Source organism: Cygnus olor, chromosome 1 (genome assembly GCF_009769625.2).
Source record: "Cygnus olor isolate bCygOlo1 chromosome 1, bCygOlo1.pri.v2, whole genome shotgun sequence".
NCBI classification, from domain to species: Eukaryota; Metazoa; Chordata; class Aves; order Anseriformes; family Anatidae; genus Cygnus; species Cygnus olor.
The window spans coordinates 116,726,209-116,747,529 of NC_049169.1; the positions used below are offsets into that span (position 1 = coordinate 116,726,209).

Below are 21,321 nucleotides of genomic sequence, written 5' to 3' on the forward strand. Positions count from 1 at the left end.
ACTTTCCTTCAAATATTTTAGGCTTGCATCTTGCAATGAGTGTTACATGAGCTAAGTTATTGTTGAATTTCTTATATAAAGTGTGGGACATCTGTGGATATTTCAGTTAGAGCTGACACAGATTGAAACATTACAATTCTCATTGCACGTTAACTTGTACGTTTATTTTCTGACAGCTCCCTTATTGAGGAGCCATTGTAACGATATAGTGGATGTTTTTTATAAAAGGTTGTTAAATAAAACTCAAAACACCTGACTGTCACAAGAGTGGTTGTGGTTTGTTTTGCTTGTTTGTTTTCCTTAGAAATTTCAGAGGAAAATGATTTTATAGTTACAGTACTGCCTTTAAAGTTCTCTGGGGAAAAGTTGGATGAAAATTAATCAGTTTTTTAATGTGAAATGCCACTTCATTTTCTATAAAGTTATTATTAAAAGAAAGGCTTAACAGATTTGTTTTGAAGATGCCAGATTTCACTTACATGCTTTGTTTCTTTGAGACTAGTTGGATAGGTAGACAAAAACTTAAGATTTCTCAGAATTGATGGCTCTGCACACATGTTCAGTTCCAACTTGCACCCTAATATCTCTGCAAAATTAAGCAGTATCTTCCTAAATTTAAGAAACCAAGTGGGTTCTGCAGAGGTTGCAAGTGAAAGAATTGCTTATCCTGTTTGTATTTCTGACTGTGCTTTTACGCATCAGAAATTCAGATTAGTAGAGATCAGATCTACATAGAAAATCTTTTACAGTGTTTGTTGCATAAATACATACAATTTATATGTAGCTTTGTTTCGTCCATGTATTCAGTGGAGAATGTGGAATTAATTAAAGTTTCCATACACAACTAAGATAGCTTATTTGCATTTAAAATTTTCATGAGTTTGGAAAGTAAAATGCAGCTCTTCAGAAATGTTGAAAGCAAGAAATGATGAGCTTTTATTACCAGAAAAGGCTGGTTTTGTTTTATTCAGTGTCTAGTCTTAGAAGACAACTTCAGAATCTTTTGTTAAGACTTGTTAAGATCTTCTGTGTTGGCTTCTACCTTAATTTTGGAGGAATGTTACTTTTCATTTATTTGTTTGGTGTCCAAGACCTCTCACTTTATACTGGTTGGTTGAGGAGTGAGCCTATAGAGTTTATTGTAATGTGCTGTTTTGAGCTCTTTCATGAGAGAATGAGAATGCATGGGTGATTTTTCACACCCCCCCTCTTTAGACTCTAGTTAAGAGACATCACAAACAGGTTAAGAAAAGTTTTGGGAAATCATTTTTAGGTTGTTTTTCTGCCCCATAGAATAGATGCTTTCCAGCAGATATTCTATTAAAAAAATGAAATAGGCATTTGAATGTTCTTAAGCAATCTCTTTTGATGACTAAAGTAGTTCTTAATATGCTAACTGAAGGACAATGAGTTGCTGTGGAAGAGGCTGCTGGTTTGTAAATGTGGTATGAAATGTCTTTATGTCCAGTGATGGTTAGATATTGGAGAAGTAAGTTTGATGGTACTATACAGTATGTGTTGATACAGGGAAAGACCTTTCTCACAAAATTTCCAGTTACTACAAGCTTAGGACAAGTTAAGGAAAGTGACTTGCAGACAGTGTGGCTGACTTGGAAATTAAGCTTGAAGATGATGGAGAAGCTTCAAGTCAGGATTATGTAGCTTCAAGCAGAATTCCTTTAAGGCATGCTTGGGAAAGTAATTGTTCCAAATGTAGGTTAGTATTTTGCATTTAACTTGATGGTATTATGTACAGCTTTAGTGAAAGAATCATGTACTGTATGTAGCTCATTTTGTTTTTGAAGTATTAGCTGCAAGTCTTCAGGATACACTCTAATATTTTGCTAAATATGTTACACCGTGTTGTATCCTGGAATGATGCATACACTATGCTCTCATGTAATAAGAGCAAAACGGGCTATAGTCACTGAGAAACAGGTGGTTTCAAAAAAGACAGGAGGATACATGTGCATTTTCTTGAGTATTTTCTTATTTTTGACTTGTCTCATCTTATCTTTAATACACTTTTATTTTCTTTTGCCACTTATAACATGGGTATGTTGCAAACCTCTCAAAAATGTGTCTTGGGGGCAATAAGTTATCTAAAAGTGACTTGTTCTGGTAATTTTGTTGTAGTAACTTAGTTACTGGTTATGACTTCATGTGAAATATCATGTAGCTACTAAAAATACACAGCTTATAATATCTTTTTGTCTTTTAACAGGATCTGTCCCATGCCACCATTGAAATGTACACCAATATTGGAAGAATTCGCTCAGCTAAGCTTGTTGGAAAGGACTTGGCAGAGTTTTATATGTAAATGAAAGCTTGAATATAATACTTGAGGAAAATAACCTGTATTTCAAAAGGAATTTTAAAAAGTATTTTTTATTGCAGACATACCCTAAGTTCCCCCTGTATTTTTTTTTTTTTTTTGTGGGGGGGTGTGTGTTGGAGAAGGGATGGGGGGAGGCAAGGGGAAGATGAGATCCCTGTCAGTCTTTTTATTTTGAACCCTAATTCTCACCTCATTTTCGTACTCATACCTTAACTTTCCTATGTTCTTTATCTTGATCTTCTGCTAAGGAGGCAAGGGTTAGGAGGAAGACACAACCTTGCATTTACTGTAGCCTGCTTTCTAACGTGACTTCTGATTTGCTTCAGAATTTACGTTCTTCTTAAATGTACACAGACACACTTATGTACATGTATACTTAAAAGCCAGAAAATATGTTCTTTTGAGAGTTATCAGTTTTGTATTTGAAGGTTTTTATTACAAAACATTTAGTTCCCCCTCTGTGAAACTTTGTGATTTCATTCCTGGTTTCTAAATACATTTTCTGTGTTTCTCTGCTGTTAAACTCCACTAGAAGACCCTCCTGTGTTGGTTTTCTGTCTTTAATCTTAAAGAATTTGGGAGTATTGATTGTTTTTTGTTTGTTTTTTGGGTGCTCTTGTCTTTGGGCATGCTTCTCATCCAGGTTCACTAAACCAGTCTGAACTTCTTGCCCACAATAGATTCTCTTAAATTAACTTTCCTAAATTAATTAATTTTCACCTGAGGGGATAGCATCAGATTTAAAGACTACCATGGAACTGTTATGTAGTGATAAAATGATACTTTCATTAAAGCATTTTCCTGCTCTAAAATTGTTGAGCAAGCATGATTTTAGTTACCTGTCAGAAGTTTGAAATGACTTTATCGTGAAAATGCACTTGTGGGAGGGAGGTTTGCCTCACTTACTCTGATTTGTGATAGATCTGTATATGAGGTTTCATTGCCGTGGTATGTTCAGACAAATTGCAGTTCTGCTTGCTTAAATGGCTTGCAGAAAGGTAGGCCGAGACGTTGAGATGGTACTAGCAAAATGAATAGTTTTGCTGCATTTTGTTCTGCATTCGTATAGGGTATTCCCCATAACCACTTTTAAAAAAAAATGCGTAGACAGTGGCCACAAAGACACTTGTATCGCTCTGTATTCATTTGTTTATTTTTAAAGGAGGAAGAAAGGTCCACAGAAGGCAGAGATCTATCTTCAAGGAGCACTGAAAACTTACCTTTCTGAGGGCTGGGCACTGCTTGTCACGCATACGAGAAAACAGTTAGCAGAATGTCAGAAACACCTTGGGCAAATAGAAAAGTATCCTTTAAAAGATGGAGCCAAAAAATCAAGACTGGATAAAGTTATATTTCTTATTTTTCTGACATATCTCTAATTTTATTTAAGGGTAGAGACTGCTAAATATCAGACAGCTAGCTATTTCTTCTTTCCATTGTTGCTGTTCATTTAGGGATGGTTGAGTTACTTATTTATTTTTGAATTTTTACTTCTGTTTACTTAAAACTTTTTGCATATGGTTGCTACTTCCTGTATTAAATATGTCTGTATGTTGTTCTGTGTGTGAGGGAAGCAAACTGGCCTTAGCTTTTTTTTTTTTCCAATTTTCTTCCTTTTGCTCATTTTTTTCTATTTGTTCTGTAGGAAGTGTACTGCTTTCAGAGGTGTCTTAGTTTTAAATAGAATTTCTTTGGGTGTTCCAACTGGGGTGTTCAGCTTAACAGACTTCTTCATGCAGGATGGTTCTTGTGGAAGTTTCAAGGAAAGACTTGATTCAATGATCCTACCCCCTTTTTTTTGATGTTGTTGTTAGCCTAAAAGCTCACATTTTAGTCTCTAAGTGACAGTACTAGGGATCTTAGTAACTGTTTTTGGACTTTTCTTTTTGAGCTAGACATAGACATTGTAAATGTCTGTTCCTTTTTAGAAAATTGTAAAATCACTTTTAACACTATTTTTTTTCTGCTTCTCTGCATGTGCTCTCGGAAAATCTGAGCCAGTAATACTGCAGTCTTCTGCATTTACATGAGCACTAGCGCATCCTCAGCACTCAAAAGTATAAGGAATGCCTTATAACGTAGTATGGTAAATGGGGCTGTAACAGCTAGCAGCTTCTCAACGGAGTAATCTGGAAAGTAAACAAATACTTGGTTGTTTAAACAAAAACTAGGTTGTTTAATTCTAAATGTGCAGTGTAATGCAACAAGTTGGGTCTTTAACTTGCATGCTTCATTTATCTGTTGTCAAATAATGAACTTTTAATGCTCAGTGATCTTTTTAGGTGGGAGTTTGGGGGGGAAGTTTGCACAAGTTAATAGATCTGCGAAAACTAGAGATTGTGCAGTGATCTCAGATGACAGTAAATCTTCCATTGTTTCTTTCCTAATGGAAGCATGTGGTGATGGTGAAGGCAGGTCTTATATTAAAGATTAGAAAGGCAGTACTTGAACTGTTGTTTTCAGTCAAATTTCTGAATGTAATGAAAACATGCTACCTCATGTTTCCTTAACTTTGTTAGTTATCTTCAAACAAGCAGTCTTTTAGCTAGTGATAACCACTTAACAGAAGATGAACGCAAAAGCTTTTGCCAAGAAATACTAGATTTTGCCAATCAGCAAGAAGAGAATCAAGGTAAGTCTGGTTCTTAAATGCATAAAATTTAAGCTGCTCTAATCTGATATTTCCCTAAAAGCAGACTGAAAAGCTTTTTTCTTTGGTTTCAATGCCTTGTGTATGACTTCTGAACCAACATGGTGCTTTTTCCTGTCATCTTCAGAGCATTTATAAAACTTTTGAAATAATTAAGGCTATGCAGTGATGATAGGGTAATTAAAAGTTTTCATTCTGAATACCAGGAGGCTTTTGTTTCACCTTGCCCATCTGTTTGTCTGCTTTGCTTTTATTTTACCATACCTATTTGTCTGCTTTGGCAGCTCATAATTTCCCTTGTATTGTTTTTTTCAATTGCTACTAAACTTTGACTCTGCATTGCTGGCATGCAAGGTGATGATATTGCATGCCAGCTCACATGGCAGCTCTGTGATGATATTTTGTTTTCTGATGTTAGATTTGTTGCCACCCACTTGCAGCTTATTGTTTTGACCATACTGCTTTTTATTTTTATACATTCCTCTGCTTCATTAATATCTTATCTCTGAAATTGGTCATAATCCACATAGAACACTTTCTATAGATCTGAAGACTTCATTTTTATGCAGAAGTTTTTCTCAATGAATGGATATATCATATACTATTCTAGACATGCTGAGAAGCATTAAGTTTTGGTACTGTCTTCAGTGTCTTTGTTTGTTCGTTTTTAATCTGAAAAAGTAAAAGACTCTTATCTGGTAAAGCTGATGGCTCAAGGCATCAATCTGATTTGTTAGTTTATTAGGCTTGTATTTGCTCTTTATTTATGTGCTCTGGGAATTTTGCCATTGTGCTCATCTGTGACAATTTATGTAGTATTGAAATGTTAAACTTCCACTTAGATACTATCTCTTCACTTAGTTGTCTCAATAGCTTAAGGAGTAGTAAAATGGTAGTAGATGAATTGTTAGAAAATAAATCCCAGCATCTTAAATCTCGTTTCTATGCAAGATAAAATATGAAAGTATTGGTTTGTGAAATGCTGAATGAAATGAAAAGGATTCATTGTGAAAAGTTGTTGATCAGTTTAATTCTTAGGGATTAAATTTTGAGGGGGAAAATCTGCTGATCCCCAGGAACATAGGAAGAGAATAAAATCCCTGATTTTTTTTTTTTTTTTTTTTTTTTTACCTTTTCAGGTCAAAAGGTTATATTGCCTATGCACTCCTTTGCACAGTTAAAAACTCTACATTTTGACCCTCCAAATGCTGTTGTCCATGTGGGTGGGAAGTTGTCTATTGAGTTGACTTTGCTGAGCCAAATGCCCATCCCTGTCCAAGTGGATCAGATTGCTATTCATGTTCACTTCAGCATTGAGAAGAATAATTACAGAAAAACAGCTGAGTGGCTCACTAAGCACAAAACCTCCAATGGCGTTATCAGCTTTCCAAATGAGGTTGTAGGATTTCCTTTGTCAAGAAACAACTTGCCAGCACTGGAGCTATATGAAATGTATGAACGAAGTCCCTCAGATAACTCTTTGAACACAGCAGGAATTATCTGCAAAAATGTGCACATGCTACTACGAAGGCAAGAGAGCAGCAGTTCTCTGGATATGCCCTCAGGGGTGACTTTGGAAGATGGAGCTCACATGTTAAAATGCCACAACTTGATACTGGAACCAGGGGTCAATAAAATAACGTTCAGTACTCAGGTATGTTTTTATGGTTGAGTGAACATAACACTTGTGAAAGAACTGAAAGCACTGGTTGAGGAAGAGCATAGTGCTGGCAAGTGGTACCTGTATTCCTGTTACATTTTGCCATCCTCCTTGTGGCTGTCTTTTCATTGCCCTAGACCATAATTTCCCTTTAAAGAGGGCTGTTGGTTTTGTGCCAAAATGTACTGGTGACTCTCCTATTAGTAATCGTGAGTCAGCCTTCCAAAACTTAAACATCTTGATTATTGCTGCCAAAAATTAAACTGATGAATTCATATACAGGATAATGCACTGTTCATCAAGTCTGCCTTTGCCAATAAGCTTATTCAGAATAACGTTAAAAATATTTTGGTGGGACAGGATTTTCTAGCCTTCAGTAAGTGACTGTGTGGTTAAATTTGTTTACTAGCCTGTTGTTCAATATAGAAGGTGGTAGAATATTTTTTCATTTAGTGGATATAGTAAACATCCTACTTGCAAAAAGTATGACAAAATTAAGCGCAGCATTAAATATTTGAATTTAGAAGATGTCAGAATTAAAATTGCCCCATTATTTATCTTAATCATGCAATGAATGAGAAAGGACATAACATAAAGAACATAAGGATTCTGTTTACTCCTGCAAATTTAGTTTCCTGTAGCACCTGTGAAAATGGGAACACTATCTAAATGCCACCCTCAGAAAATGGCTCCCAGTCGTGTTTCTGCCATATAATGTCATCTATGAAACTCCTCCAGTTCCTCACTTACACGTGCCTTCGAAGTCAGATTCATACTTGAAGCAATCCATTTTTCCTTCCTTTTTTTTTTCCTCCAGCAAGCTAAGTAGTCCTAGTAATTGCTGAAGTATTTAAGGATAGTAGTGCTCATCTCTGTTCGCGTTACGTTACTGCTAGTGCTAGATGGCATGGTACCCAAGGCCTGCTGATTTCTACTTACTACTCCTGGTCGTTTTGGTGTTTGTTTTCTTGTTTTGTTTTTTTTTTTTGAGGGGTAGGGGTGGGTAATTTTTCGTGGTGTGTGCGTCTGTGTGGTGGGGTGGTGGTTTTTTGGGTTCTGTTAATTCGTTTTTAAATGCTTAATTCATTTTGTGACCTCTTACTTTTCTGCTCTGTGGTTCACTTGTTGCTTTACTGTTGTTGCTTAATGAAACGAGGAAAGGCGTTTCCCTCCTAGCTTAGTTCTAGCAAGTAAAATGCCAAGCCTTCTCAAAAGCAAGACTTCACCATCTGTTTGAAGTTCCAGAAGTAGGAGCCTCTGGCCTCAAAAATCTTGTCATTCTGTGCCTTGCTTTATCTTTAAATACCATCTCCCTCACCTCTGTAATTCTTCACAGGAAAATATCTAGTAGAGCTCAATGCTACAGTAATGAACATCAGTGTAGAAAAAGTTTGTGTGAGAAAACGCAGAAATTCAGCGTAGTACCTGCATGATTAATGAGAGAGAGGGAAACAGAATGAGGAATGTAACAGGTGTTTCATAGCTGCTTCATTTTCTGAACATTATCTGATCTACGTATTGGAAAGGGTATGGATGCCCTGAAGAAAGGATTTTTGTGGTCATATGTGGTATATATGCCTGCTAGCAGCATATATGCTTGCATGCTGTGGTATTTTCCAATTGCTTTAAATTAGCTTTGCTTCCCCCCCACCTTTTAAAAAAACAACAAAAACAAACAACAACAAAAAATAATTTTGAAATGAGTATCTGCATTCTTTCTTTTGACGACCAAAAATTAATAACTTAATAGAGCTGGCCAGGAGGTTTCTTTAGCATATTTTAGATGCTCCACGCCCAAGACTTTCTCCATGTTTAATTTCTTTTTTATCCCCCTCTTCTTACACTGTTAATTTACATCTATTCATCAAACTTTATTCAGAGTAAAGCTGAGTGAAGCTTTCTGTAGGCTTTTGCATACTTTGCCTTTCCATTCCTCGAGGCACTGGGGCAGAAAATGCTAGAGAGATGTCCTTGTTACACGTGCACATGCACGTTATGGACCTTAAGTAGCTAACAGGTATCTAAGGATGGAAGTTGAGTTCGTCTCTGATGATACAGTGTGAAATGGCAGTGATGTCATTTGAACTACCTACTGACTTCATTTTTTTTTTTAAGGTTTCCTAATCTTTCGAAGAATAGAAACAACTTAGTGGGATTTGTAATTTGGTGGAGATGTAGTTTTCTTTAAAATAACTTTGTATGTAGAACTGATTTCAGGCGAAGGAGCCTTAAGAAAGCCATTAGAGACTGATCTGAGCCGGCACTTTGGCATAGTAGGAACTGGAAGCAATCTGAAGCCACAGAAGAAGAGAGATGGATGAAAAGCTAGATATAGATCTACTTAATTTTGCCTTGTTCTACATGCTATTGTAGAATGGACAGCCTTATGCTGATAACTTTTCCCAACTATTTTCCCAACCTTTCTTTCTTGAAGGAACTTCTTATGGGAAAACTGCTCAGTATGAATCCTACTTACCTTTATGAAGTTGTTCAAAGCATGACTTACCTGTCCTGAAAGGGAAAATTGGAATGTTTTATGACTTTGGACAGTATATTTCTAGACAACATGATGAAAACTTCTCTAGATTTGAGCTGTAGTATTTACCACATTTTTTTTAAAATCTCAGTGACATTTTTTGTTTCTAATTAAGTAGTGCTTAATTGCACTACTTTTGCAGAACGAGGAATTACAGTACTCCTAAGATGCAAAAGGAGAATTATTCTTTCTTTAAATTTCAGACTGATTATTAATATTATGTCAATTGATAGTAATCTTCCACATGATCCCTTTCAGTGTATTTCCTCCAGCTTTAAGAGATCAGAAAGCATTATTAAAGTTCTTCAGACCAGTATTTTCATCCCGTGTTGAGGTTTTAAGTATGCATGTATTACAAAAGACTTCAATCGTGTTTTTCTGTTTGTAAAATAATGAAGGGATAAAATTTAGTGACTGTATTGTCTAAATGCATAGTACTGATTTTCAGCCAGGATTTGCTTTGTAAATAACCGTGTAAGTGAAGTTTAATGTTAAGTCATTGCAACTTTTCTGCATAACTTTTAATCCTACTCTAGATTTAACTCTACCCAGCATCAATATGTATTGTATGAATTACACTTCGTAAAATGGCACATGGAAACATCTCCTATTCCCTAGCAGTAGTAGCTGAGAGCAAATAGAATCAAGAATAAATACACTAGCAGATGATAGTGCTACAGATTTGCTTTTTATAATGTTATGTAAAAACATATAGAGTCACATTATACAGGGCAAGGGAAGAGTTTGAAATTAAATATGTATTACTTTTTTGTAAGCGTTCATGGGCTGGGTGTGGGTGTGTGAAATCAATAGCTTATGCTGAAGGCTTGTATAAATGTTGTAGGATGTTATGAATGTTAGCCAAATAAGTGCTTTACTACTTGGTAAATATAATTTCAGCGCTTAAATGTAACTATTTTAATGTATGTGGCATGGGGAGGGGAGTAAGGAGGGGAACAAAAACCATTCCCAAATAACAATTTGACCATGTAGCTACTGTGTTAGCTATTCTGATTACTGGTACATGTTATCTCTTGACTCAGCCAGCACTCTGCAACACCTTTTGTGAAAATCTTGGCACTTAAAGAGTGATTCTGTTGGTTGGTTTGTAATTTACAAATGCAAAGAGTCTGATAGAAACAAGCTGAAAAAATACTTGTCCTTAGTGGAGGACAAGGTTGTTCTAGAAGTACTTCCTAAGCTGAAAATGCCATTCAAATGTTTTCTTCAAAGGCCAAGGAACCCGGTACGTACACACTCAGGCAACTGTGCACTTCAGTGGGAAAAGTACAGTTTGTCCTTCTTCATATTTATCCAATTGTGCAGTATGATGTATATTCTCAGGAGCCCCAGCTAAAAGTGGAACCATTGACTGGTAGGTACAACTGCTACACTGAAGTTGCTTTGTTAAATTCTGTTATACTCTCATTGGAACTAGACTAAGTGTTTTGTCTTGATTTTTTTTTTTTCTTTTCAGAATTATGTTGCTTTACTCTTGGTTTTGAGCTAGCAGTCTAAAATCAAATCTCATTTTTCAAACTATTTCAAACATTGACATCAAGTATGATGTCAATGATGCCTAGTTTCTCAACAACTAATTTCAGAACTTGGCTCAAATTTGAATGTGTAGTGTCACTTAGATACTAGGTATGATTTGAGTTCCCACGTGGATTAGGAGAACTGAATAGTTAGATTTTTAATTGAACAGATCGGTTAGTTCTGTGACACTGCTGCCTCTGGTATTTCAGAAATATGTTGTAAGAATTGGATTTCTCTGCTGGAGATTATAATATAAAGTTATTAGAATTAATACTGAATTTCATCCATTGGTTTCATGGATGGCTGAGCATTACTTGTTGTAGAGTTTATTGTATTTTATACGCTGAAGTTAATAGTGATTTTGTTTTCAGTCTATTAACTGAGGCAATTGAGTTAATATGTATTTGCACTATCATCTCAGTTACAGGGGTTGTGATATGTGGTGAGGGAAGGACAGGCATATAGGGGAGAGGGGAATTATTCAAATTAGCTACTGATGAAATGTGATAGTTCTGATTCAGATAGATATTTGAGAATCTGTGGGTATGCTAGCATTCTTATCTTGATTATTTAAATGTAGCATGTGCGTATGACTGGCACCATAGATGCAAAAATATAAAGCTGTTTACAACCTGGAGAACTTTGCAGAAAGCTTAGTACATTATTTGGGATTGTATCTTTTACTGAATTCTGTGCTGTCATAGCTAAGTATTATGTAAGTCAGCTAATCAAAACCTAGGTCAGACACACAGCATGGAGAAACAGGTGGTTTCAGTTTGAGGGACCAAACCCACTCTGTTTTGGACGGCTTAACATTGTATAACACAAAACCCCAAACTTTTAAATTACCCAAAAATGTGTGACAAATTGCTTGGATGCATTACTAGCAAACATTAGGGGTGCATTGTAACCATCTACTAAATGAGTTCTGGAATCCATTAACAATTTCTGCTTTCTTCTTCAGATAGCCTTTTGGCTGGTATTCCACAGAAAGTGAAATTCACAGTGACTACTGGCCATTACAGCATGAAGAGTGGGGATGCTCTGCAGCTCAGTAACGCTGATGCCATGCCTATTCTGTACCATCCCGAGAGCAAGGCAGTGATCTATTCCAACACCAGGGGTAAATGATCAAGTAAAAATCTTTAAATAGCTGAAAATTTAGTAACCCTGAAGTAAAGCTACATTAAGAACAATGACACTGTTTTTTTCAGTAGGTGTTATTAAGATCAATTTTAGGGACTTGCAACTTCGTACTTCAGTGCAGAAAAGTTTTAAACTTCCACCCTCAGAGTAGTACTATGAACTTTTCAGCAAGTGTAGCTGGATAACTTTTTCTTTCATAGATGAAATTCAGTGGGTATAGAGAAGTAGCTGCTGAGGTGAGCATCTTTTATGATTTCTAAATGTGTTGTGGTGAGCTTATACTGTGCAGGCTGTGCAGACATCACATTTTTATTGTGAAGTAATCTAAGTTTTTACTTAGTGCTCTGTGTAAATGAAACATTTCCTTTAGCCAGTGTACGTTTAAACACACGACATCAAAGGTTTTGTTTTTCTCTCCTGAACTTGGATGCTGTTTTGTCTCCTTGGTTGCTCAAATACAATTAACTTTTACATAAATGGGGAGAATGGTCTTAAGAGACATAATAAAATTAAGATTAAAATAGGCAATATAGATGCACCCTGTGTGTAGTATTAAACATCCATGATGAATGCTAAGAACACTGATGTGTGTGTTTCAGTAAATTGTAAGTTTGAGGTAAAAATGGATTATGAGACTAAGGAGGTGCAGTACTTTGTGAAAACTACAGTGTGTGTCATATGATAGACTGAAGTAGCTCTTTAGCTAATTGGAAGCTTGTTACCAAGTCGTCCTCTTAGTCCTTTCTTGAACATTGGAAGGGACTGCCACACTGAAAGTGGTGGTTACCTTCCTGCAGTTTGAGAAGGATACAGCATTGCTATTGAGAAGTTGTGAACAGCGGTGGCATTTAAGATGTGTGGATTATAGTTAATATGAGAAGGGTAGTAGGGAGCTACGTAACATGGTTTCTCATTGTTTCTGAAAACATGAAGGTCTTGCTAGGAAATGCTTGTGGTACCATGTATTTTTAATGACAGAAACCAGCCCAAAAAGCTAACTTTTCGTAATTACAACTTAAAATGAAAATCGGGAAGGGATGAATGTCTTAAAATCACTTTTCTCCCCACTCTACACAACTACAGAAAAGATCTCAGAATCATCATTAAAGGTTCAGTCTTCTGAAAAGATTACAAGCATCAGTTTGCCAGTGGCTCCTGCATATCATGTGATTGAATTTGAACTAGAAGTCATGTATTTACCATCAGCCACAGAATCTGCAGTGGAGAGAGAAAATGCAACAAATAAAGAAGTTCACAGAAAAAACAAAGAGAAGCAGAAACAGGACAACTGTATGGCTACTGTTGATCAAAAAGTAAGATGACATTTAACACTTCCATTATGAAATCTCTTTGATCACAGGGGCATGAACTCCACAAAATATGAGTGGTGGTAGTGGCAGGAAAAACTGCCTGCATTGAACTAACTTTCCCTTAAAATGTAAATACAAAAATCATTCTAAATGTTATAAATGTAAAGAATTTATAAGCAGAAATAGACACTGTTTACTATGTGCCCAACTGTTCCAGTCCTTAGTACTCTGAGTTTTAATGTTCTGATAGTCTCAGTTTTTATAGGATGAATGATACTTGTGTCTTTGTGAAAGGTAGCATGGTGGTCTTTAAATCCTCCCTTCTGGCTCATGGAAAAGATACTGCTTCCACTTGCAAATCATAAACCTTGTATTTGAATAGCAGGGTAAAAAGGAATAGCTACAGACTAGCATTACTAAAATGTAATGTGACAAAAGATACTTTTTTGCCCTCTCTTTCCCTGCATATACAAATATGTTCCTAAATGTACATGCTTTAGAGTTGGAAGAATGGCAGCCTAACTTCAAGACAAACTCATTAGTTAAGTGTGCTGCTTAAAGTTGAAACAAATACTCATTTAATATATTTTTAAAATATTTTAAGCTTATATTTAATAAAGTACTATAAAGACATTTCACTAATAGTTCTTACAGCAATATATTTAATATTGACCTTTTACCAGATTATTGTATTAAGATGCTATTAATATTGTCGCTGTTCTTTATCTTTTCTTTCTTCTATGCACCTTCCTTTATTTCTGGTTTTCAAAATTGGATGTATGAGTTTCTACAGGAAAAGCTTCTTCGAGATTTCATACCCTGCTCAGGAAAAAAAAAAACAACAAACGACTAATGTTTTTCTCAGATTAGTTCTTGACATACTGATTTTTTCTCTTTTTTTTTTTTTTTCCTTCTGGATGCATTAGATGTAGACACTTGCTGAGCAAAGATTTGTTTTGAAATGAGGAGAAACATAAAATCGTTATATCAAAGACCATTGCGAATAAAAAACTTTTGTTCCTTTTTCCTTTAGGTAACCATTGATTGTCCTTGGTCAATTTATTCCACTATTATTGCATTAACATTCTGCATACCTTTTAATGCCAAGCATTCCTTATTGTCAGCTGGCAAACGGTAATGTACTCATTAAGTATTTATTGTTTCTTCTTAGAAAACAGAGTTGGATTTTCATAAGTAATATTTATAGCTGGCCTTTTTTTTTTTTAATTGGGCTTCTGTTCTGCACAGCTTTGCACTGAAAGTTTGCATATTTTCTCTAGTGCTCTTTCATAACAATTAAATCAGTTTTCAGTTATTTCAGTTATATGGTTTCAGTTATTCTGGAAATAAGACCACAACAGAAACCAAGCTAGCTAATTTCTGTGTAGTTATTTGTTTTTATTTAATAAGAAAGAGGGTGTTTTACAGCCTCATTTCTACAGATTAATAAATACTGAGAAAAGACTGCAAGAAAGAAATACACTTGCTTTTATGTTTTTGTTTATGTTTATGAGCTGTGCACTTTGACAGCAATTTTATGGACATGTATGCTTTTAACTGTAAATATTCAAATTTGGTAGCAAATTGAACAAACTGACGTGTTTTTCAGGAAGTATGTTCAAGTCTGCATACAGAATTTGTCAGAACTCTGTTTCCAGCTTTCAGACAACAGCCTAAAAAATTCTGCTGACTGTACAGATTTGCAGCTGGTACCTCTGAACCCTGATTCTCAACAGGTAAAGATTCTCTTCATTTGTGAACTTGTGACAGGAGGGTTAGATGAAACTTCTTGCTAGTAATACTAGCGTTTCTAAACATAGTTTTTCTAGTAAAGATGATAACTGATGTTTGGTCAGATCTTTGTGGTCGTATAAGTAATTTTGATTCTTAAAGTTGCTTTAGAAGGCACTTAAATCTGTGGATGACAGATTAAATTGTAAAAGATACAGAGAATATTAGGTAAGTTTTCAAACTAGTCCATTTGCTTTGTACAAAAGCAAATACCCCATTGAATTTTTTCAGCCCTGTATGAACATGGCTAAATTGCTCATTGTTGTTGACTAGGAAAAGGATATGCAGGCATGCTTAATATCTTTATTAAATATGACTTAAGTAAGTGTGAAAAATATTTTATTAGTGTTCCCTCTTGAAACACTGATTCTGACAGTGAAATGTTTCTCTGCTTTTAATAATGCACATATAATTAAAAGATTTCATTAGTACTTATTTTGGTTGCATATTTTTCCTGTTTTACTGTATACTAACCAGGTAACCTTGTTTTTTTTAATCTGTATTAATGCCAGAACATACAAATGTGTGTATGTACACGTGTATTTCCATTTCTTTCTCAGAGGAAGGAAAGAGCTAATACTATAAACAATTTTTCTTGCAGGTCATATATAGTAAGCAATCAATATTCTTTGTATGGGAATTGAAGTGGACAAAAGAGCTCCCTCTCTCCTTGCAGTGCCTGTTTTCAGTCAGCTTTTGTCCAGCTACCTCTGAAAAACAGTCTCTTACCCTGAAGCCGTTCACTTACGAGTTCCAAGTGGAAAATTTTTTTGTAAGTACTTGTAAGTATATCATATTAACTGAATATGGTTTCCTAATATATGCAAAGGTAAGTCAAGAAATATGTTTTAAAACTTCGCTTTACACAATGAGATCGATACTTACATAGAGCCATTGGAAAGCTAGGTAGTTGAACAGCAAAACTGAAGAGAAGGTAAAACCATATGTTTACCCCTGGAATGGGATAGGGGGAGAGCAATACTTGTGTGAGTTTCTCTGATCTTCTTCCTTGTTTTGGTGTTATTCTGTGTTTTTGTTTTCCCCTCTCTGGGCTTGTGCTATGGAGAATGTCCCTAGACTACTGAGCTACTTTTTCTCTGGTGACTTCAGACAGTCTTCTCTAAAACAAATAGCCATTTTCAAACATCTTTGCTATTGTAAGCATCTGAATTGTTTTTGTATCACTTGAGATGAGCTCCTCTAATGAAATATTTAAGGTTTGCTAGGCCATTATCTTAAACGTTTCTTCTTTTCCCTTATGGACAAACTTCTTACTCCTTTGATCAGCTAGGAAGCTTAGGCCAGGTATGACTTCCCATTAAAGGAATTCTATCAACATTATTTAATTTCATCTCTAAATTCACTCTTGTGTTACCCTGTTTGATGTTTGGGTAAAAAGTAGCAAAATGAGAAATCTTTCATTGGGTTAAACCCTTTGGTCTGTTTTTAGCATTGCTATGTTTCCTACCTGCTTATGACAAACTGGCACCGAGGAACAAGGTATTTGTTTACCTACCAACATGTCACTAACATTTTTGGCACTTGTATCAGCATCTTTCCCTGGATCTTTTTTAAGGGAAATGAATGTATTAAGCAGTGTTTCTTTTGTGTACTTGCTGCTGGTATCAAAAATAGTTTGAATCAAATTTGGGTTTACTTAGCAATATAATGAAGCGAGGATTACTTATAACTGAATCTTGCATTAAGGAGATGTAATAGAACATGGATGTTAAATGCAAAGTTAAGTTCAGACTGCTTCAATTGTCCAGGTGTGTTTAAATACATGTAAAATGCCTTTTTTTGCTTGATAACAATATTTTTTTTTTCCTTACAGACATTGTACCATGTGAAAACTGAGATTTTTCCACCGTTGGGGACAGAGTATTGTAAAACGGGCTCACTCTGCTCTTTAGAGGTGTCCATCACCCGACTTGTTGACCTCTCAGAGGTTGACAGAGATGAAGCATTAACAGAATCAGATGGATATTGCACAACAAAACTTATGTATGAAGGTAAGAATATTTTTCTTAGGCATATTGACAAAATTCTCCGGTAGTTTTGTTTCAATAATGTAATCTGCTAGAGCTTCTATGACATATATTCTGGTAGTGTAAGCATGGCTCCCCTGTGTGAAGCAGTTTTCATTTAATTAGGCTGAGTGTTGTGGTTTAACCCTGGTAGGCAGCTGAGTACCACACAGCTGCTTGCTCACTTCCCTCACAGCGGAACTGGGGAGAGAATCAGAAAGGTAAAAGTGAGAATGCTCATGGTCTGAGATAAAGACAGTTTAATAACTAAAGCAAAAACTGCACACACAAGCAAAACAAAATAAGGAATTTGTTCATTATGTGCCATCTGCATATAGAGGTTTAGGAAAGCAGGACTTCATCATGTGCCATGGTTACCTGGGAAGGTGAACGACATAACTCCAAATATGCCCCCCAACTTCTTTCTTTCCCCCAGCTTTTATTGCTGTGCATGACACCACGTGGCATGCGACATCCCTTCAGTCAGTCTGGGTCAGCTGTCCTGGCTGTGTCTCCTCCCAGCTTCTTGTGTGCCCCCAGCCTCCTCACTGGCAGGGCAGCGTGAGAGGCAGAAGAGCCCTCGACTCTGTGCGAGCACTGCTCACCAACACCTAAAACATTGGTGTGTTATCAACTCTACTACAATCACAAATCCAAGACCATAGCACCATCTGAGCTACTATGAAGAAAATTAACTCTAACACAGCCAAGACCAGGACACTGAGAATATTTTGTTTTCCTTTTTATATTCCACCTGAAGACAAATTAAATGTTGCTCAAACTGGATAGATAGTTGTTTGAGGCCCAACTATGGTCCTTTTGGCATAGGGCTGTTTTCTTACTGCGCACAGCTCTTCACACACAAGCCTGTGAGTTTTTTAGGTATTACAAAAATACTGACTTTAAAGTGCTCTAAACTATATTAAGGATTCTCTGTTTCTTTCAAAGATGATCTTTGTAGTGTTTTCTCTTTTATTTTTGCAGTTGTTGACAACAGTAGTAACTGGGCAGTCTGTGGAAAAAGTTCTGGAGTGATATCTATGCCTGTAGCAGCTCGAGCAACTCACAAAGTCCACATGGAAGTGATGCCACTGTTCGCTGGATATCTACCCTTTCCTGACGTCAGATTATTTAAATACCTCCCTCATCATTCTGCTCACTCCATGCAACTTGATGCTGGTAAAGTTATCTTGAATACATGGCTACTTACAGAAATGGTTCTGTTTCTTCCATGCTCATGAGTAAAGAGGAAAGCAAGGAGGTGTATTGAGCAAGTAGCCTTAGGTGTTGTTCTTACTTACCTTCATTCACAGTTCTGATTTGAAACTTATAAGATGCTGCTCTAACAGGAGCTTTTAATTCAGGTTCCAACTGTATTCTTTAAGGAGAAATAACAAATGCGTTCTTTTCTTACTTCCTTTAAATATTACTATGCAAATTAGTTATCAGTTTATAGTCAAGTGAAAATGCATTTGATAATGAAAGCTCGAGATTAGAGGGTTGTCTGTTTACTGCACATCTACTGCATCTTCATTAGCTTTGAAAGCTTAACCCAATTTTTATAAGGACCAAGTAGGAAATAGAAGAGCTGAAAATGTGTGGCATGTAAACCAGATTAGATCAAGAGTTTAAATTACAGCAGTGACCTTGAGTCTTTGTTTGTACTGCTGAGTAGCCCCAGAGCTGTAGTTAGAACTCATTCGTGCAAGCAATTTACCATATGTCAGCAGAGCTCCAGGAACTGCCAGTGTGTTCTCTTCTCACCTGTGACAAATGTGAGGTAATGCTACTTAAATTTTCTTTGTAAACCAACATAATTCATACTGTTGAGTCTGCTGCTAGCCAAAAGTGTGTACTCTTACCTCAGCAGAGAAGTTCAGTAACTTGACGTGTGGTAAGTTGACCGTGTGTCTGAGCTCTGGAATAATTTTGAGTTATTTAATCACTTAATAGAATGAAATTGTGGGGTTTTGTTTTATTTAATCACTTAATAGAATGAAATTGTGGGTTTTTGTTTTAAACAGATAGCTGGATCGAAAATGATAACCTATCTGTGGACAAGAATGTGGATGATCAAGCTGACAGCAGCAGCATAAGAAGCAGAGGCAGCTTGCATTCTGCAGCTAGCGGGGAACACAAAGGTTTGCCAATGCCCCGTCTGCAATCTTTTTCATCTGGTCAGGTCTTCAACTGCAGCACGGGTATGCAAATACTTGTCATTCCCAGCAAGGACGACCATGTTCTGGAAGTCAATATAACGTGACAACTTGGTATGAAAACAAGGAAAAACAAAAACCATTAGAAACTGGATATGAAAGCACTTTAAAGGATTATGACCTGATTAGTCTTTGTTGCAACATTTTAACGCTAAGGAGACCTATGGCACTCAACATTTACTGGCCATGGAAGCACCAGACAATTGTATCAATTTAAATGTACAGTGAAGCTTGTGTCAGCTAGTTTATATTGCCACTTCAGTATGTTTTGTGTAAGCTATTGGGTTTTCTCCCTTCAGTCACATCCTGCATCTCAACACAGAGCAACAAAAACAAAAAATCCAAATATTTGGACCACTTTTTTATTTTTGTCTAGCAGCTGATAGCTTTGTTTCATGCTTCCTACATATTTTAGAATTTAGGGTTGGATGACACAATTATCCAAATCTTGGATTTTTATGTACTTTCCAGGCTTTTCCACACGTGCCAGAAATACAACAAAGCATACCACAACTTGTTCATTGACTTAATAGTTGGTTTTCTGTTTTTGTTTTTTTTTTTCCTCTTTTCTCATTGTTAATTCCTGTCATTGCAATCTTATATTAAACTTCCATCGTTTGCATACTTAAATGCATGGAAGAGCTACTGCTATAAACAATCTTAACTGAACAAAATTCCTTAATTTTTTGAGGCTTTCTCCTTCACAGAGTAGACACTGTGATGTCACATATTATATGATTTTATTTTTTTGGGGGGTGGGAGTTGGGACATCCTCTTGCATAGTTCTTACCAAAGAAAGATACTGATAGAATTTAATAATAAATTATTTGGCTTATTGAGTTCCCAGATTAATTTCTTTTATTAGCATTTCTAAGTGGCTTGGTTTTCTGCACCAATTTTTAAATTGGGGCAAAAATTTCAGTATGATGTGATACTTGAACAGTCAACCTTTCATCACGAAGGCTTAGTGTAATTATTACTGATCAGAGGCCAGACTTCTGCATTCATGAGGGAAGAAAGAGGTTGGTTTGATATAGGAAAGCTTGCAGATGTAGAATAATTGTGAAGCAAAGTTAAAACGTGTAACTTAAAGAATTTCATTATTTATATCTTGAAGTGTAAATACAAAAAGTGTTTAAAAAAGAAAGTGTAATTTTTGTGAATGTTGCAAATTTCACCTGTGACTGGAAAAATTACAACTCCTTCTGATGTCCTGCTTCTGATATTGAAACTTGTGCGTTTAACGTGAGAATGACCTTTTCTACTTGCAGTTCTATAATGGTGCATTGTGAACAGACTCCACAGAGGAAAACTGTCCCATATCAAATATTTGTCAGTAAAGCGAAACATAATTAAAAAATAATAATAATAAAGAGGAACTGCTCATTAGGCGACTTTTTGTTTGTTCTAAACTCAGGTTCTGCAAAATTATAAAGAGGAAGAAAAACCCTCTTTCCAAAAGAAATTGCAATTAAGTTGAAGAATGTATAAGCACCCTGCATCGGCCTATTTTTTTTTTTTTAAACGATGTCTAAATAGATGTATAAGGTAGACCTGCTAGCTGAAAATGTTATTGTTATGCATCTTCTTTCTGTGAAGGAATGCCCTTTCTCTGTGGAAATCATACCCTTTTATTCTGGATAAAACCCAAAGCATCATTTAGTGTGAATGACTGCTGGGATTCTTTGACTGGAAAAGGTAACAAGTTAGTGACTTTGACACTGCAGGTATTATAATTAATTCCATTTTCATGGTTTGCTATTAAATCATTTTTCACATTGTTCTGTAATATACTGTTAGATTAAACACATTGTACTAAGATTGTTTAATGAAATTGTAAGCGTTACAGTTCTAAATATACATGTTTTAAAAAGAAATCCACCTTCTCTGCTGCTGTGCCTCCTTTTAGTTTAGCAAAGCTACGAAAAAATAGTTAAATAAATAAGGGGATTCGTGAGCCTTGCGTCAGGCACGGGCAGAGCTCGCCCCTGGGCTGCTGCTCTGTGGGGTTCAGGCAGCCTGCTGCCAGCCTGCGTTTACACGCGAGGAAGCCATACTCGCGTGCGCCCTCCTCCGCCCTGCACCGCCGGCGCTGTGGTCGCTGACGG

General features: G+C 36.1%; 1 protein-coding gene across 1 annotated transcript in view; it reads left to right on the forward strand.

Moving 5' to 3' along the window:
* Positions 1-21,079, forward strand: part of TRAPPC10 (trafficking protein particle complex subunit 10) — a 42,344-nt gene extending 21,265 nt beyond the window's left edge. Inside the window, exons 11-23 of the mRNA XM_040545443.1 lie at positions 2,225-2,316; positions 3,501-3,641; positions 4,858-4,970; positions 6,128-6,642; positions 10,418-10,559; positions 11,688-11,846; positions 12,953-13,182; positions 14,213-14,313; positions 14,789-14,915; positions 15,572-15,742; positions 16,805-16,982; positions 17,982-18,176; positions 19,022-21,079. Coding sequence (XP_040401377.1) covers positions 2,225-2,316; positions 3,501-3,641; positions 4,858-4,970; positions 6,128-6,642; positions 10,418-10,559; positions 11,688-11,846; positions 12,953-13,182; positions 14,213-14,313; positions 14,789-14,915; positions 15,572-15,742; positions 16,805-16,982; positions 17,982-18,176; positions 19,022-19,260 — 2,403 coding nt within the window. The 3' untranslated portion in view covers positions 19,261-21,079. The remainder of the gene's footprint in view (positions 1-2,224; positions 2,317-3,500; positions 3,642-4,857; positions 4,971-6,127; positions 6,643-10,417; positions 10,560-11,687; positions 11,847-12,952; positions 13,183-14,212; positions 14,314-14,788; positions 14,916-15,571; positions 15,743-16,804; positions 16,983-17,981; positions 18,177-19,021) is intronic.
* The last annotated feature ends 242 nt before the right edge of the window (positions 21,080-21,321 follow it).